We start from the raw sequence: 18,310 nt of genomic DNA on the forward strand, positions 1-18,310 counted from the left end.
TATATTAAATTGTTAAGGATTATTATTTTAGTGATTTAGGTTGAAAATAAACCTCTAGTGTGGCTGCCTATGAATATGGTAGATTTGTAAGCGAAGTGGAATATGAGAAAAACATCTATGTACCTATTTATAATGTTAGAAACATTGGGTATGTGCACCAAGATGGGGGACCAAAAAGATGCCAACTTATTTTCTTGCCCAAAGGAAGCCATTTGGCATGCACCAAATAGGGCACTTACCATATTTGGCATGTGCCAAATAGGTTTGGCATACCAAACCTAATGTTTGGTAACACCAAACTTGTTAGGTGAGTGCCAAATAAGATGAGCACCAAATTTGGTTCTAGCCAAATATTTTTCATTGAATGAAATCATTTCCTCTTTCTCTCTCTATCCCAATAAGAATATATACATGAAATATAACATTTAAGTATGTCACATTTCAATATGTAAATTTTCAATCTTATACTTTAATTCATATTTCATGTATATATTGGTAGGATATTTGAGAGTGGTTTCAGATCTCTAGGAGTAATAATACATATTCTAGGTTTTAGAATATCATTTAAATTTTTAAACATAGTTAAATTTTAGTAATTGACATGCTCCTATCAAAATTCTCTTGCTCTCTTTATCTCCCCAAAAATATAGACCTATAGATCACTCTATCACTCTTCCTTTGTACCCTTTCTACATCTTTATCTCACTATGTTCTCTCTCCCCCGAGAGATATAGCACTACCTTGTTATATCTCTCTCTCTCTCTTACCCTTCACTCTCTACTATATAATATCTCTTCTCTCTCTTTACACACTTGAGCCCGCTCATGACCTCCCTACCTCTATTTCTCTAAATATCTCCCTCCCTCTCTCCCTTTGTACCTCACCTTCTCTCCTTACCCCCATCTCTATTGTGTCCTCCCTCCCCCCTTCTCCTCTCTCCATCTCTCATTGTTTCTCTCCTCTCTCTCTCTCTCTCTCTCTCTCTCTCTCTCTCTCTCTCTCTCTCTCTCTCTCTCTCTCTCTCTCTCTCTCTCTCTCTCTCTCTCTCTCTCTCTCTCTTGTAATTCTCTTGATCACTCCCTCTCCCTCCAACCCTCTCTCTCCTTATCCCTAGGTCTCTCCTTAGGCTCTAGGTCTCTCACCTCTATATCTCTCTTCTCTCTAGTTATTTACCTCACCCTCCCCCACCCCCAATCTCTCTCCATTTTTGAGGTCATCGCCTCTCCTTCCCACCCTTTCTCTCTCCCTTCTCTAGGTTTCTCCCTTCCTAGACATCTCAACATCTCTACATCTCCATCCATGAATCATTACCCACCTCTCTTTATCCCTATATATCTGTCTCGTTGTTGTCTCTCCTCATATAAGTAACCTATCTCTCAACCTCTAGGTATCTCATGGCTAAACTCACAAAGCTGGTTCCCACTTTTTGGTACGTCCTGATTTTTGCTGAAGTCCTACATTTTTTAGAAAAATATAATGATTTAAGCTTTAAGAGGTCCCATTTGAAGTAATTAATCGGAGTTAAATCAAAGGCTCTTAGATCAAAATTTCTTGGATAGAACCTCTCTACTTCTAAATCATACTTGCAATGGTCTCCTTTGCATCTATCAAATGTTGATAAAAAACCAATTTTACATTAGCTTTTGGGGGGTCAAATTAATTCATTTAAAAGTTTTTTTTTTAAAGTACTTAGTCATTATTATAAGCTTTCCAAATAGTATAACTTTTAATATATTTAATTTCATTAATATATTTTTATTTTATTTCTTATGAATGTAGATTTTTCACCGAACATGAACTTCTTTGTTCAATGCATTGGGAAAAATAGAAAACTAACTCAAAAAAATTTTGAAAAATATCTATGCACTAGGTATTGATGTTTTCTTTCTAACAAAAAAAAGAAAATTGAATTTTGATATATATAGAACAAGTTATGTGTTCAAATGTACAGCTATATCTAAATTATAATTAGTCAAATTTCAAAACTTAATAAAATGAAAAATATTCAACATATCACTATCAAACCAACTGCATGCCATAGGTATTGATGTTAAAAACCAAAATTCAAAAGAATTAAGGTTTTATCATTTATAGAAAAAAAATTATGCGTTTCGGGATACACATCACTCTTAAAAATTGTTGTTTGCTGTAAAAAATTACTTTTTGAGGGAGATGGAAAAATCAATAAAATTTTATTCAAACAAATTTAAAAAAAATATATTTAGAATTTGCAAACAAGATGCTAAAAATCACTATTTTATATCATCTTCAAATTCTTAGCGGTTTAAAAGTTATAGGTGTTGGAAAGTGAAGGTTTTTTTTAAAATATTCATCTAAGTGTCAAAGTTGGTCAAAAAGTGGGAACCAGTATTGTGAGTTCACCCTCACCTCTCTAGTTATCTCCCTCCCTCTCTGCCTTTCTCTCCATCACCCCTTACCCTTCTCCATTTATGAATTCGGTCCTTCTCTTCTTTATATCCTCTCACTTATTATCTCCTGCAAACTCTAGACCTTTCTCTCTCACCTCTCTCTCACCTCTCTCTCCCCTCCCTAGGTCTCTCCCACCATCTCTCCCTCTCCACCATGCCTTCCCTCCTTACCCCAACCCCTCTCTCTCTCTCTCTCTCTCTCTCTCTCTCTCTCTCTCTCTCTCTCTCTCTCTCTCTCTCTCTCTCTCTCTCGTATTATCTTTCCCCTCTCTCTCTCCATTCTCTCAACCACTACCTCTCTAGCCCAACATCTTTCTCTCCTCATCCCTATGTCTCTTCCTCCCTCCATATTTACCTCTCTACATCTCTCTCCCTATCTCATTACCCACCTCTCTCTCCTCTTCTATCTCTCTCACTTGTATCTCTCCCCTAGGTATCTCACCCCTCTCTCCCTTATCTCTAAGTCTCTCAGCTCTATATCTCTCCTATCTATAGTTCTTTCCCTCCCTCTGCACCTCAATCTCTTCCTCCTTACCCCCTTCTCTCTCTCATTTTCTTCTCTTTCTCCCTTACCTCTCTACCTCTCCCCTCTCTATGTCTCTCACTCACTTCCTATCTACCTCTCCATCCCTCCCTTCATTTTTATCCCTCTCTTTCTCTTTGTTCTTTTCCTCTTGTCTCTTTCTCCCCTCTCTAAGTCATCACATCTCTACTCTTATATCCCTCTCTATCTATATGGATGGATATAACTAGAGAGGGGATAGATAAAGAGGTGAGAGAACTAGATGGGGAGAGAGAGGGGTGACATATATAGAGCAGGATAGAAGAGGAGAGAGGCGATGACCTGGAGAGGGGAGGGAGAGAGAATAGGATAGAGAAGAATGAAGAGAAATAGAGGGATAAGGAGTGATTGAAATACCTTGAGAGGGAAGAGATAGAGAGATGAGGGAGAGAGAGAAATTAAAATGAGAGATAATTCACAATGAGAGAGAGAGGTGTAGAGGGTAGGAAAGAAATAGAGAGGGTGGATATATAAAGGTAAGAGACCTAGATCCTAAGAAGAGAGAGGTGTAGAGGGTAGGAAAGAAATAGAGAGGGTGGATATATAAAGGTAAGAGACCTAGATCCTAAGAAGAGAGAGGTGTAGAGGGTAGGAAAGAAATAGAGAGGGTGGATATATAAAGGTAAGAGACCTAGATCCTAAGAAGAGAGAGTTGAATAAGGAGGGAGAGACACATGTGTGAGACCCATCTCCATTTAGGAACTCTCTCCTCTTTACTCTCTCACCCTAGGTATCTCACCTCTCTCTCCCTAGGTCTCTTATCCCTCTCTCCCTAGGAACAAGGTCTCTCACCTCTACATATCTCTACTCCACCCACTTCATCTCTATCTTTTCTTCCTACTCCTTCTCTGTCTATGAACTTATCTCTCTTATTTTCTTCTCCCTACCCCTCTCCCTCACCTCTCTACCTATCCTCTCTCTTGGTCTCTTAGTTTCTCCCTTTCTATCTCTCCCTTCCTCCCTCCTAAGGCATTTTTTTCTCATTTTTCTTCTCTCTCCCTCCTCTCTCCAAATCATCACCTCCCCTTCTCTTGTATAGGGTTCAAGTAATAGGGCATAGGATATAGGGTTTAGGTTATATAGTTGACATGGAGTGAGTGTGAGAACTAGAGAGGGGAGAGGTAGATAGGTGAGAGATAGATTGGGGTATGGAGAAAAAGTGAGGTATAAAGGAAGAGAAGGTGGGAGAGACATAAAAAGGGGAGAGATGTCAAAGAGAGAATATAGGGAGAGAGAAAGGGAAGTATTAGTAGAGAGGGGAGGGAGGAAGGCAGGGAAAGGTAGATATGGAGTGAATGAGATACCTAGAAAGGGGAGAGGTAGAGAGTTGAATGAGAGATAATTTCACACAGAGATAAAGAGGGGTAAAGAGGAAAGAAGAGAGGTTGAGAGGGAGGGAATGAACTCAAGAGGGGAGAGATAAAGAGATGAGTGACCTAGACCTTGGGTCCAGAGAGAGGTGAGAGACCTAGGGAAGAGATAATGGTAAGAGAGCTAGAGCCTAAGGAGAGAGTGGGGATAGATACAGGGGGAGAGATATAGGGGGAGAGAGAGAGGTGGGTAATGAGATAGGGAGGTCTGAGAGGTAGTGAGGTAAAGAGGGAGGGAGAGACCCATGGAAGGAGGAGATAGAGAGGTGAGGGAAGAGAGACAAGAGAATGCGATAGTTCATAAAGGAAAGTAGTAAGAGGGGGGAGAGACAGAGGTGGAGATGAAAGGAGAGAACTAGAGAGGGGATAGATATAAAGGTGAGAGAACTAGAGGGGGAGAGAGAGAGGTGAGAGACCCAAATGTGGATAGAGAGTGGTGAGATATACAGAGGGGTATAAAAGAGGAGAAAAGTGATGACCTAGAGAAGGGAGGGAGAGAGAAGAGAGAGATAATAAGAAAGAGAAAGAGAGAACTAAGCAGGGAGGGAGGGAGACGTAGACAAGGAGTGAGTGAAAAAATTAGAAAAGGGAGAGGTAGAGAGGTAAGAGAGAAAGAGAATAAAATGTGTGTGTGTGTGTGTGTGTGTGTGTGTGTGTGTGTGTGTGTGTGTGTGTGTGTGTGTGTGTGTGTGTGTGTGTGTGTGTGTGTGTGTGTGAGAGAGAGAGAGAGAGAGAGAGAGAGATTGGGGAGAGAGAGTTGAGAGATCTATATGGTGAGGAATAGATGTGAGAGAGATAGAGGGGGGAGAGAGGTTGGTAATGAGACATGTGGATGGAGAGGTAGAGAGGTGGAGAGGGAGGGAGGGAGAAACCTAGAGGGTGGAGAGAGAGAGAGAGAGAGAGAGAGAGATATGAGTGTAACGAGGGAGAGGGAGAGGGATGAAGAAAGGAAGGGAGAGACATAGAGAGGGGAGGGAAGGAGAGAGAAGAGGAGAGACAAAATAATAAAGAGAGAGGAGTAAAATGTTAGGGAGGTAGAGGTAGACATGGAGGGAGTACGAGACCTAGAGAAGGAGGTTAGAGAGAGAAGATAAGGAGATAATTTGTAAAGATAGATGGGTAAGGGGGATGGAGAGAGAGGTGGAGATGGAGGGATAACACTAAAGAGGGGACAAATAGAGAGGTTAGATACCTAAAGAGGAAGTTAGAGGTAAGAGACCTACATGGTTTGAGAGAGGGGTGAAATAGGTAGAGGGGGATAGAGAGAAGTAGGTAATAAGACATGGATGCAGAGGTAGAGAGAGAGAGAGAGAGAGAGAGAGAGAGAGAGAGAGAGAGAGAGAGAGAGAGAGAGAGAGAGAGAGAGAGAGAGAGAGAGAGAGAGAGAGAGAGAGAGAGAGAGAGAGAGAGAGAGAGAGAGAGAGAGAATAATAGAGAGTTGGGGAGGGAGATAGATATGGAGGTAAGGATTGAGGGGAAGATAAAGAGGGAGAGAGGAAGAAAGGGAGGGAGGGACCTAGAAAGGGGAGAGAGATGAAAGAGAGAGAAGAGAAAGAGGGAGAGGGAGAGATATAGGGAAGCATCAATATGCATATACCCTCAACCCTATGTCCCCTAAACCATGCACTATCAATCGTGTACCCTAAACCCTATACTAATATCCTCAACCCTAAACCCTATACCCTCAACCATATATCCTAGACATCCTATTCAACATACTCTATACATGGGAAGGTGAGGTGATGATTGAGAGAGTAGGAGGTGAGAGGAAAAATAAGAAAGGGAAAGAGAGGGCTAAGGAAAGAGGGAGAGGTAGATAAAGAGTGACTGAGAGACCTAGAGAGGGTAAAGGTAGAGAGAGAATTTTACAAAGAGAGAAAGAGGGGTAAGGAGGTAGGGAGAGAGGCTGAGCGGGAGGGAAAGAACTAGAGAGGGGAGAGATATAGAGGTGAGATACCTAGAGCTTGGGGAGAGAGGATAAGAGGCCCAGGATAGAGATAGAGATGAGACATATAGAGAGGGTGAGAGATGTGGGTAATGAGATAGGAAGAGAGGTAGTGAGTTAAAGAGGGATGGAGAGAGAGACCTAGAGATGGGGAGAGAGAGGGTAGGAGGGATAGGTAGTGATCAAGAGATGGGAGAGAGATGGGAGAGAAATTATAAGAGAGGGAGAAAGAAGAAGAGAGAGGGAGGTGGCAGAGATAGAGATGGTCTTAAGGAGTGAAGATGAGGTAGAGGGTGGGAGAGATATAGAGAGGGGAGAAAGGTGAAAGAGAGAATACAGGGAGACAAATAGTTCTAGAACTTTGGGGAGATAAAGAGAGTGATAGAGAGAGAATGTTGAATACTAAAATTTGACTGTCTAAAAATTTGTATGATCTTCTAAAACCTAGAATCTACATTATAACTCCTAAAGATCTGAAACCACTCAAACATCTTGCCAACATATAAAAAATAATAATTTGAAGTATAAAAAAGGAAAAAGACATATTATGATGTATACTTTATGTACATATTGCATTGAGAGAGAGAGAGAGAGAGAGAGAGAGAGAGAGAGAGAGAGATGGAGAAATTGCTAATGTAATACATTTGGCAAGCGCAAAATTTAGTACTTACCAAATAATACTTTTTGTTTTTCCACATTTGGCACTTGCTAGATGTTAAAAATTGCATTTTTTCAATTTGGCAAGTGTCGAATTTGGCACTCACCAAATGGTTTGCTTTGGGAAACAATAAGCCTTTGGCTTGGATTTTCCTTGGGCATCCAACTGAAAGGTTTGAACAACCATTTTAGGCCTGAGATGTGTTTTTTTGAAAATACAATAAATTTTCACACATTTGTGGTCATTCTCTCCTTGCACGTGTTTCAATGCAAACAAAAATAAATACCTTGATGACTTTAATCTCTCTCTTAGCTATCCAATTATATAATTTTTTTCATATTTTGATTATGATAAAAAGTTTTCATCTCTAGTTTCCTTAGTTAGCGTATCATTTTTTTTTTGTCAAAAACCAATATGTATTATTTTAGGCATAATTTTTTACTTTTTCATTGAATATTGAAACAAATTACTTTTTTAGAAAGTAGACTCCATCCTACACATTATAAAAAAAAAAATTTACTAGTTTTGAAAAAAATTAGGGGCGGCACGCTCAAATTCCTATTTTTCAAGATGTGCCCTCTTGAAAATTAGTAAAATATCATAAATTAATTTTCAAACGAGCAAAAAAACTGGCACAAACTATATGATGTCAGCTAATTTATGAGTAGATTTATTTTAGAAATTTTTAAAAAAGATGACAGTTTAGGGGGAGCACACCAAATGCTATGTAATTTTTTTTTGAAAAAGGTAGGATCACTTCGTGTGCTCCTCCTTTTTGAAACCCTTAATCTCCACCATTTTGAAAATAATAGTGATTTAGAAAGTAGAATCAGAGCACTACAAATCTTGGTCTTGTTCCATCTTCAAATTTTGAGTGTAACTATCTTCCTTTTCTCGTTAAATTTTAGACTTTGCCAAATTTAGAAAAAAAAAATTGGCATGTTAAGAACCTTTTTGATCCCTCATCTTGGTGAACTTACCCTTATGAGCTATGGTGATATTGTGTGGGATAATTAGTTAAAATTCTAATTCTTTTATTTGGATGTTTTATAACAGTCCCAAAGCTCTAATTCTCATTAGGATGTTTTCTATCAACTCTAGCTTTGCTATTACTTTTCTAGCTGCCTTGTTTCACTAACTGGTTTGGTTCTAGTTAAATTTTGATGGTTCAACTTTTTGATCTGTAATGGGTTGGGGCCCTTCACTACCTTTTTTAATAAAAATCACCACTTCTCCATATGAGTAACCATGATACATAATAATTCACTAGTTCTTACAATTGTTCAAATTTTAGTAACAAGTTCTAGACTTGAATAATGTAGTTGTATTCTTGTACTATAGAAAAATAATTCTCATGATTTGTAGTAGTAAAGTTAAACTATTGCATAATATATCTATTGATTTTATCTCTAGATATCTTTGAAGACAACACCATACATATTCTAATAGTGTCAATGTGCACCTATGCAATAATAACTAACATTATCAATACCTATATCTATATAATTAATATGCAACTGTGATTTCTACTGTAAATAACTCATAGTTAGTAATACAACATCAATGCTAGCAGTTGCACGCTATTGTGCGCACAACGGGAAGCCGATAGGTAAAATGGTTCGGTGAACTGGTTTGGTTAAGGAAGTAGAAATATGTGCAGTATTTTTTAAAGTATGGACAATTAAATTGAGTTGTTAAAATTTAATAAGCATTTGGCAGTGTGAATTTTCCAAATTTATTTTACCTCTGTTTTACCAAAATAGCCAAAAAAAAAATGCATCGTAGCAGAAACCAAAACTTTGTATAGAAAATATTAATATTTGAGTGACAAATTTGTACAAGGGTGAGGAGAAAGCAGCAAGTTATGCTCATTCATTGAATTCAATTGTTAAACATAGTGGATTTCAGCAAAGGAGAACATTGATTTAAATGTAGCAATGATGGAAGAGAGTAACACAAGTAAGAAAACGTGAATGTTACAATGTCAATAAGTGTAAGCAGTCATTGTGGGAGTCTAGATCTTAACGACTCTTAAAAACATGATACGGTAACGGCCTGGTCATCTTGAACATGTTCATATTTGAGAACATAGGGCTCTGAGATGTAAAATAGCAGGTTTTAAAGAATCAAATAATTTGAAAGCTGTTGAAAGCTGCAAGATGTGTAATGGCTAATGACAGATTGACCTGCACTGCATGGAAATCAAGTAAATACATTTGTCAGCAATAGAAAGTGTTATAGAGAACAAAATATGCAAGGTTTAAACCTAAATCAGAACAACTTACTTCTTGATGAGCAACAACATGAAGCCAATGCGATCACCTTGTTTTAAATTACAACGCCTACTGAGTTTTAAAGCCTGCAAATTTTGGAATGTGGTAAATTTTGAAGTTGTGTATCAAGTGTTAGGCACATTTAAAAGTGAATTTTGTGTTTCAATGAATGAAGAGTTAAATATATTATTTACCTCATGTTCAGTAGTATGGAGTGAGCAAATGCCCTGGTAAAGTAGAATAAATATACATTAAAATTGCACTATAGAAAGAGTTTTAAAGCTTGTAACTTGGGAATTTTTCAAGTGTTACTTTTATTGAATAGTACAATGCTACAATTTATAAAATAATTTAATAAATACAAAAAAAAATTGGCATGTGAAAATCAGAGTAACAAGTAATATCTGACAAGAAAGAGGAATTGGCAATATATATTTTGCAGATCATGGCGAGGAAGGTGATGCCTATCAAGCAGATCAACCTTCATAGATTTGTAAGAGGCAATTTGTAACTATTGCAACATGAATGAAGTGCAATCCTGCAGAGAGGAGTATGTAAGATGGGAAGGTGCCAAAAACATGGAGCTGTAAGAAATGCTAAATGTAGAGAACAGTTGGTAGGAAAAGAGCAAAAGGCAGGTAAAAAAGTGCAAAAGATAGGAAAAGATGAACCTTAGAAAGTTTGCAGATTGTATTGAATGTACGAAAGGATTATCGTGGAGGGCGTATCAAGAAAATTTTGCAAGGATAATTGTTCGTGCCGTGTGAAGCAAAATTAAACAAATGATAGCATTTAAAATGGTAGAAAGGTATTGGAAAGCAATGAATTATTCAAGTGAAATTTGAATAATAGCAAGAAATGAAAATCGAGCAATGCAAAATACTTAACTGAAATTTGTAACTGACCTAATTAGTGTCATAAATCTGGAATGCAGCGAAGTTTCAAAATACCCTAAATTTTTTTTTGTTGTCTGCAATTTTTGCAAGGGCAACACTGTCATAGATTTGAGATATTTAAATCTGTTTGTAATGGGGAGATAAAACATTAAAATAAAGAATGGGAAAAGTGATCAATAGCTATAATGGTCAAATTTGAATTATTTTAAGAAAGCAAAAGGAATATGACTTGAAATATGGGGAACAAAATGAACGGATATTGGTGAAATAGGAAAGCTGATTTAGTTTGGTTGGTCAAAGGTTTTGCTTGCATTGAAGGAAGCGACGTCAGAACGATTAATTTGGTAAAGTTGGAAAGTAGATATAAAGTATAAATTGGGAAATAACCTAAAAATGTTTGTTTGTAATCGGCACAGAGTGCAATCATGGGTATGTTGTTGTCTGTTAATATGTACCTCTACAACAAAAAGAAGAAATATGGTTAGTTTCTTAAATTCAACATATATACAATTCATGTGCTAAAAGAACTGAAGTGGCATGGCAAAGGGAAGTAATTGTCATACTTGGGTGAGTTGTTTATGTTGCAGCAGTGACTTTTGAATGGAATAGACACTTTTGTAACTAAAGTCACAAGAAGATAATACACAAGTGCTGTAACAATGAGAATAATAAAAGCTGTTAGAAATGTTTGAGTAGTGTAAAGTTTAAAACTGATTAGAAATATATTCATTTTAGTGTTAAAAGAGTTAGAAAGTTAATTCTATCTCTATCTTTCTCTTCAGGGCCCCATCGAATGCATCCCATACTAACTTGTGCTTTGCAAAGTAGCATTTTGCTATTAAGTCACCTTCATATGTTGATATGCTGGGGCAGGAAAAGAATCTTTTATTACTCAAAAAGTACCAATGTACACTATGAAACATAAATTCTAATAAAATAACATATGAGAATCTTTTAATAATTACTTCATATGTTGATATGCGTTAGCAGGAAAAGAATCTTTTATCATTCAAAAAGTAGCAATGTACACTATGAAACATAAATTCTAATGAAATAACGTACGAGAAGCTTTTAATAATTAACAAGTTACAATAATGCATTTGCATTGCAAACAAAAAATTGGGCTATGGTTTTATATTATAAGCCCTTACCTGCCATGCCCCAATCCTCAAAATTGGCATATGGAAATTGGAGGCTTTGAGATTGGCTCAAGTTGCCTAGTGTGTTGCAGGCCTTGCATCCTTCGTTTGAAATCACAACTGGCAAGTATTTGTAAAACAAAAGTTTCATATGAGAGGGAAAGATGCAGTCATCCACAGATTTTATGTTGTCTTCTATTTAACTGTCAAATTGTACAGATAAATATTTTTGGTACTGTGAGATGGAGCTTAATATTGGTATACATTGAAACAAATTTTTCATAGCATATACAGAAACTTAGATACTATTATTTCTCTCTTTTCTATCTATGCATATAAAAAAAAAGAAAGAAAAAGAACAGACTAAGCATAGCATTGTTATGTCATACCCGGGTGAGTTGTTTATGTTGCAGCAGTCAGTTTTGAATGGAACAAACACTTTTGTAACAAAAGTTATCAGAGGATAATACACAGATGCTCTAACAATGAGATTAATAAAAGCTATTAGAAATGTTTGAGTAGTGTAAAGTTTAAAATTGATTAGAAATATATTCATTGTAGTGTTAAAAGAGTTAGAAAGTTCATGTTTTGCAAAGAAAAAGTACAGACTAAGTATAGCATTGTTTTTTTGTGTGTATAACTTTTTGTAATCGACATTGACAAGACTTTTTAGCTACAACCAGTGCTAACTTGAAAAGTGAGAAGTGTGCAAGCATGGGTATGTTGTTCTTTGTTAATATGTATCTGTACAACAAAAAGAAGAATTGAAATTTGTAACTGACCTGATTAGTGTCATAAATTTGGAATGCAGTGAAGTTTCAAAACACCCTAAATTTTTTTTTTTGTTGTCTGCAATTTTGGCAAGGGCAACACAGTCATAGATTTGAGATATTTAAATCTATTTGTAATGAGGAGATAAAACATTAAAATAAAGAATGGGAAAAGTGGTCAATAGCTATAATGGTCAAATGTGAATTATTTTAAGAAAGCAAAAGGAATACGACCTGAAATATGGGGAACAAAATGAATGGATATTGGTGAAATAGGAAAGGTGATTTAGTGTGGTTGGTCAAAGGTTTTGCCTGCATTGAAGAAAGCGACGTCAGAAGGATTAATTTGGTAAAGTTGGAAAGCAGATATAAAGTATAAATTTGGAAATGACCAGAAAATGTTTGGTTGTAATCAGGACGGAGTGCAATCATGGGTATGTTGTTGTCTAGATTAATATGTATCTCTACAACAAAAAGAAGAAATATGGTTAGTTTCTTAAATTCAACATATATACAATTCATGTGCTAAAAGAACTGAAGTGGCGTGGCAAAGGGAAGTAAATGTCATACTTGGGTGAGTTGTTTATGTTGCAGCAGTGACTTTTGAATGGAACAGAGACTTTTGTAACTGAAGTCACCAGAGGATAATACACAAGTGCTGTAACAATGAGAATAATAAAAACTGTTAGAAATGTTTGAGTAGTGTAAAGTTTAAAACTGATTAGAAATATATTCATTTTAGTGTTAAAAGAGTTAGAAAGTTATTTGTATCTGTATCTTTCTCTTCAGGGCCCCATTGAATGCATCCCATACTAACTTGTGCTTTGTAAAGTAGCATTTTGCCACCAAGTCACCTTCATATCTTGATATGCTCTGGTAGGGAAAGAATCTTTTATTACTTGAAAAGTACCAATGTACACTATGAAACATAATTTCTAATAAAATAACATATGAGAATCTTGTAATAATAACTTCATATCTTGATATGAGTTAACAGGAAAAGAATCTTTTATCATTCAAAAAGTAGCAATGTACACTATGAAACATAAATTCTAATGAAATAACATACGAGAAGGTTTTAATAATTAACAAGTTACAATAATGCATTTGTATTGCAAACAGAAAATTGTGCTATGGTTTTATATTATAAGCCCTTACCTGCTATGCCCCAATCCTCAAAACTGGCATATGGAAATTGGGGGCTTTGAGACTGGCTCAAGTTGCCTGGTGTGTTGCAGGCCTTGCATCCTTCCTTTGAAATCACACCTGGAAAGTATTTGTAAAACAAAAGTTTCACATGAGAGGGAAAGATGCAGTCATCCACAGGTTTTATGTCGTCTTCTATTTAACTGTCAAATTGTACAGATAAATATTTCTGATACTGTGAGATGGAGCTTAATATTGGTATACATTGAAACAAATTTTTCATAGCATATACAGAAACTTAGATACTATTATTTCTCTCTTTTATATCTATGCATATAAAAAAAACAAAGAAAAAGAACAGACTAAGCATAGCATTGTTATGTCATACCTGGGTGAGTTGTTTATGTTGCAGCAGTCAGTTTTGAATGGAACAAACATTTTTGTAACAAAAGTTATCAGAGGATAATACACAGATGCTCTAACAATGAGATTAATAAAAGCTGTTAGAAATGTTTGAGTAGTGTAAAGTTTAAAACTGATTAGAAATATATTCATTTTAGTTTTAAAAGAGTTAGAAAGTTCATGTTTTGTAGAGAAAAAGAACAGAGTAAGCATAGCATTGTTTTTTTTGTGTATAACTCTGTATAATTGACATTGACAAGACTTTTTAGCTACAACCAATGCTAACTTGAAAAGTGAGAAGAGTGCAGGCATGGGTATGTTGTTCTTTGTTAATATGTATCTCTACAACAAAAAGAAGAAATAGAATTAGTTTCTTAAATTCAACATATATACAATTTATGTGCCAAAACAACTGAAGTGGCGTGGCAAAGAGAAGTTTGTTTATTAATTGATTTTATTCGAAGATTTGTTAGAATATGCCTTGAAAGAATTACATGACCACATAAAAAGAAGAGAATGTAAACTATATGTGTTGGGTAGGTATGCATACCTTCAATTTGCAGTAGGAAAACTAGACTGAACGGTTGATTGAGAAGGTTTGTACTGGAGAGGCAATGTACTATAGCTGGCGTACAAAGAGTGAAGTTAGTTAAAAGTGATAGAAAGCAATGTTAGAGCAGTAAAATGTGTCAATAGAGTATGCTTGAAGCAAAAAAAATGTAAATATCATACCTAGGAGAGTTGTTTATGTTGCAGCAGTGACTTTTGAATGCAATAGACACTTTTGTAACAAAACTTATCAGAGGTATAATACACAGTTCCTCTAACAATGAGATTCATAAAAGTTGTTACAAATGTTCGAGTTGTATAAAGTTTTAAACTGATTAGAAATATACTCATTTTAGTTTTAAAAGACTTAGAAAGTTAATCATGGGGTGAGGAACACATATTTTGCAGTCAAAAAGAACAGACTAAGCATAGCATTGTTTTTATTGTGTATAACTTTGTACAATTGACATTGATAAGAGATATCAGCTACAACGAGTGCTAACTTGAAAAGTGAGAAGAGTGCAAGCATGGGTATGTTGTTATGTGTTAATGTGTATCTCTACAAGAAAAAGAAGAAATATGTTTAGTTTGTTAAATTCAACATATATACAATTCATGTGCTAAAAGAACTGAAGTGACATGGTAAAGCGAAGTGGAAAGGCAACGTTTTGTAGCTGTATTAGAAAGAGGCAAGTTAGACAAAAGTGACATCAAGAAATGTTGGAGTATAAAAGTTTGTTAACAGAGTATATTTGAAGCAATAAAAGTGACATATCATACCTAAGATAGCTGTATATGTTGGAGCAGTGAGCGATGTGAATGCGCAATGTATTGGAGTTGTATTATACCTAATATATCTTTAGACAATCATTGCAGTCTGTATAGATAGGAAGACTTGTGTGTGGTTTTCAATGCAGCATGGAGGATGTCTTAGAATGAATGCAATCTAAAAGGAACAGTGAGGGAAAAAGAGTTAGTACGAGGGACGATTAAGAATGTACATGTTGTGAAGAGGTAAGACCATGTAAAATTGTAATTACCTTGTTGAAAGTAGAGGAATGTAACAAAGATGCTTTTGGAGTAAAAGATTTTAAGGTGAATAGATATCTGTTTGGGCAAAGAGCAGCTGCAAACGAGTTTCTTCTTTCTTTCTAATGGTTGTATAAGCATTATTTTATAGTTTGGAAAACCTTTCAAAAGAGAATGGTGGTTCGATCCGTATTCCATCAATTGTCTTCACTCTTGAAATAGCTGTGAATGTGAGCCCTTGCTTTTTAGTATTACCTATGTCAATGGTAGCTCTGTCTAATGTAAGACCTTGGGATTTGTGAATAGTGATGGCCCAAGACATTGTTAAAGGCACTTGCGTATGCCTGCCTCGCGTTATTGGCAAAATGGGTATGTCTTTTGGATGTGCTATATCCCATGGAGGTCCATTATAATCATTGAATTGGACAACCACATATTTTGGCAAGTCTAGTGGTTTTGTATTGTTTTCATATACAATTTTTTTTATGAGACCAATAGCGCCATTGACAAGGCCAACTTGGATCCATAAGTTAGCTATTAACATCACTTGCTGATCAATAGAAAGTAATACTTCCAATGGTAGTTGTTCATTGGTGTCATATTCAGTATTTGTTTGCTTAGCAATTTTAGCTAAACTTAGAGCGACAGGCAAATTTAATTCTTTGAGCATTTTCCTATTATGCAAGCGTGCAGATTCATTTGTTGCAAATAGGTGGATCGAAGAGTCAAAATATTTCTTTTGTTGAATAGTTAATGTTGCATTTGTCTGGCACATCAGAAACTGCCAATCATGTTGGAGTGCTTGAGCGTTTCTTAAGTTGTGAAGAAGTGCTCTGAATTGTTGTTGTCTTATAGATGCACCTTGCTGGTGGAAAATAGTGTCGAATGTTATGACAATAGTAAAAGAATGCAATAAACTAAGGACTGTAGAGTGTGAAGCATATATAGGTTTATCCATTACAGGGGGAAGCTGAGCAAGATCACCAACAAGAACCATGGACACGCCACCAAAGTTGTCATGTTGATTGTTAGGGAATGCTTGGCGTAAACGGTTATCTATCTTAAGTAGTAGTTTTGAGCCCAAAAAGCTCATTTTGTCTATCAGAATATATTTGATATGTTTCAATTGCTCTTGCAATGTCATTAATGATTGCCCTGTCAAAGGATGCATTTCTCTTATAGGTATGCGCAACCCTGCATGGATTGTTGTCGCTTGTATATTAAATGCACCAACTCCTGTTGGTGCTAAAACAAGCAATGGGTTTGCCATCATAGGTGGAGATATGTTTAATTCTTTTCTAATACAATCTATTAAAAATGATTTACCAGTGCCAACAGTGCCTTGAACAATCATTCGTAGAGGCGTTGTTGTAGATTGATTATTATGATGTTGTAGAATAATGTTGAGCGCAACTTTTTGCTGAGGTGATAGCTGGTTTTTTCTTGTGTCTTGGGTGGAGATTTGCATGCTAGCGTGTTGGAATTTTAGCTTGCTTGTAGTTATGAACTGAAGGGCAGTGCAGTCTAGTTGATCAACCACAACAGTTGCTCCCCAAAAGTGGCTAATATCGTAATCACGACAGCCTAGCATTTGCAGATCATTCTGGACAAAGTTATTTGTAGCTCCCATTTGTGAGAGCTGCTCCCACTCGTATAGATTTGTATCATCTTGATGTTGGGAACCATTATTGTCACTGTCATCTTCGTTTGGAAGACTGTAATCATCTATAATCTGTTGATTTCCCAAATGGCTGTAATTTGTCTTTTTAAAGTTTTTCCAATTTTTTATAATTTGTTCCTTTGAAGCTCCTATTTCAGTTGGGATGTCACGAAACGGTTTGTATAGCAGCAATTCAGACAAACAAAAAATCTCGAACTGATTGGTATCTTCATCTGGAAGCTCTGTAAACTGAGGATATACAGTCACAATTGCTTTTTTATCCCTGATGTGCCATTTTGTTTTTTTGCGTTGAGAATTATATGAAAACCCTTGTGTTGATTGTAGCAAATTTGTTGCATTTAATTCAAATGGGTGATGCATATAAGCATGGATATAAGTTGTGGAAAGGTCAGCTCCATTATTTGATTTTATGATACGGTGCAGTATTTCTCTGCCAACATTTAGAGAGACAAATTGTCGGCTACAACTTAGAAGAGGCAATTTTTGTAACATATGGCAAGTTTCTTGTGCACTGATATCACGGTCTACTACTATGCCCATCATAAATTTCTGATATGTTAATAAAATGCTATCTTCATATTTACTTGTATTTAGTATTGTTTTCAGCATTTCAATATAGGATTGCGATTTGTTTTCTGATTTTGAAGCATACTTTGAAATGTATTAGAGGACAACTTTTTTTGAAGTGACTGGTTGACAATCAATATTAGCTCTCCATAGTGAAAGCATCCAAGGATTATGAATATTCAAACGATCATCATTCCTTGTAGGTTTATAGCATGGGTTGTTGTCATTGTCAACTGTCAATGTAGACATCTCTTGTTGAACCCATGGAGCTTTGTAATGACATTCAAATGTGGGACCTTTTTTCTTGAGGCATGTATGTTCTGTACATTTGTGTGTCTCTGTAAAGTATTAAGCAATGCTTCATAATCCAATGCAGCATCCATGGTGAAGATTTTTTTTGTATGAGCTAGGCAAGGGTCATCCATTGCAATGTAGTGCATTGCATTCATCCGGTCTGCTGTGTTGCGAGGATTCCAAGCATAAACATATTGGTCGAAGAAAGTTTTTGCCATTTGGACCTCATTATCATCTATCCAATTAATGGTCTCCATATTTGGTGCTCCAGGGAGCCATAAGAAGCCATGAATATGTCCTAAGCCTCGATGTTGCCATTCATACCTATACCAATGATCCTTTGCTTGGAACAACTTTTGAATAACTTCTTCACAAAATATTGTAAATCTGCTGTGAAGGTATAATGCTGTTATATGTGGATTGCAGATCACATGGTCTGTAAGTTGTTTTCTTGTAAACTGTGTAGTTTGGCCATCATTTTCAGAGAAAAGCCTATGCAAATCAGGCCATTTGGTATCAACTGAACTTAACGTAAGAACAGTGTTGGGGGCCCCAATTGGAAGATCATTGCAGTAAGCTCTTTTCTAGATTTATGCCAAT

At 36.1% G+C, this 18,310-nt stretch overlaps 1 protein-coding gene across 1 annotated transcript; it reads right to left on the reverse strand.

Moving 5' to 3' along the window:
* Positions 1-15,313: 15,313 nt before the first annotated feature.
* On the reverse strand, positions 15,314-17,458 carry LOC131027129 (ATP-dependent DNA helicase RRM3-like). Its single transcript, XM_057957120.2, has one exon. It carries the CDS (start codon positions 17,456-17,458, stop codon positions 15,314-15,316), a length of 2,145 nt encoding a protein of 714 aa, XP_057813103.2.
* Between the last annotated feature and the right edge of the window lie 852 nt (positions 17,459-18,310).

Source organism: Cryptomeria japonica, chromosome 5, assembly GCF_030272615.1.
Source record: "Cryptomeria japonica chromosome 5, Sugi_1.0, whole genome shotgun sequence".
Classification (NCBI taxonomy): Eukaryota; Viridiplantae; Streptophyta; class Pinopsida; order Cupressales; family Cupressaceae; genus Cryptomeria; species Cryptomeria japonica.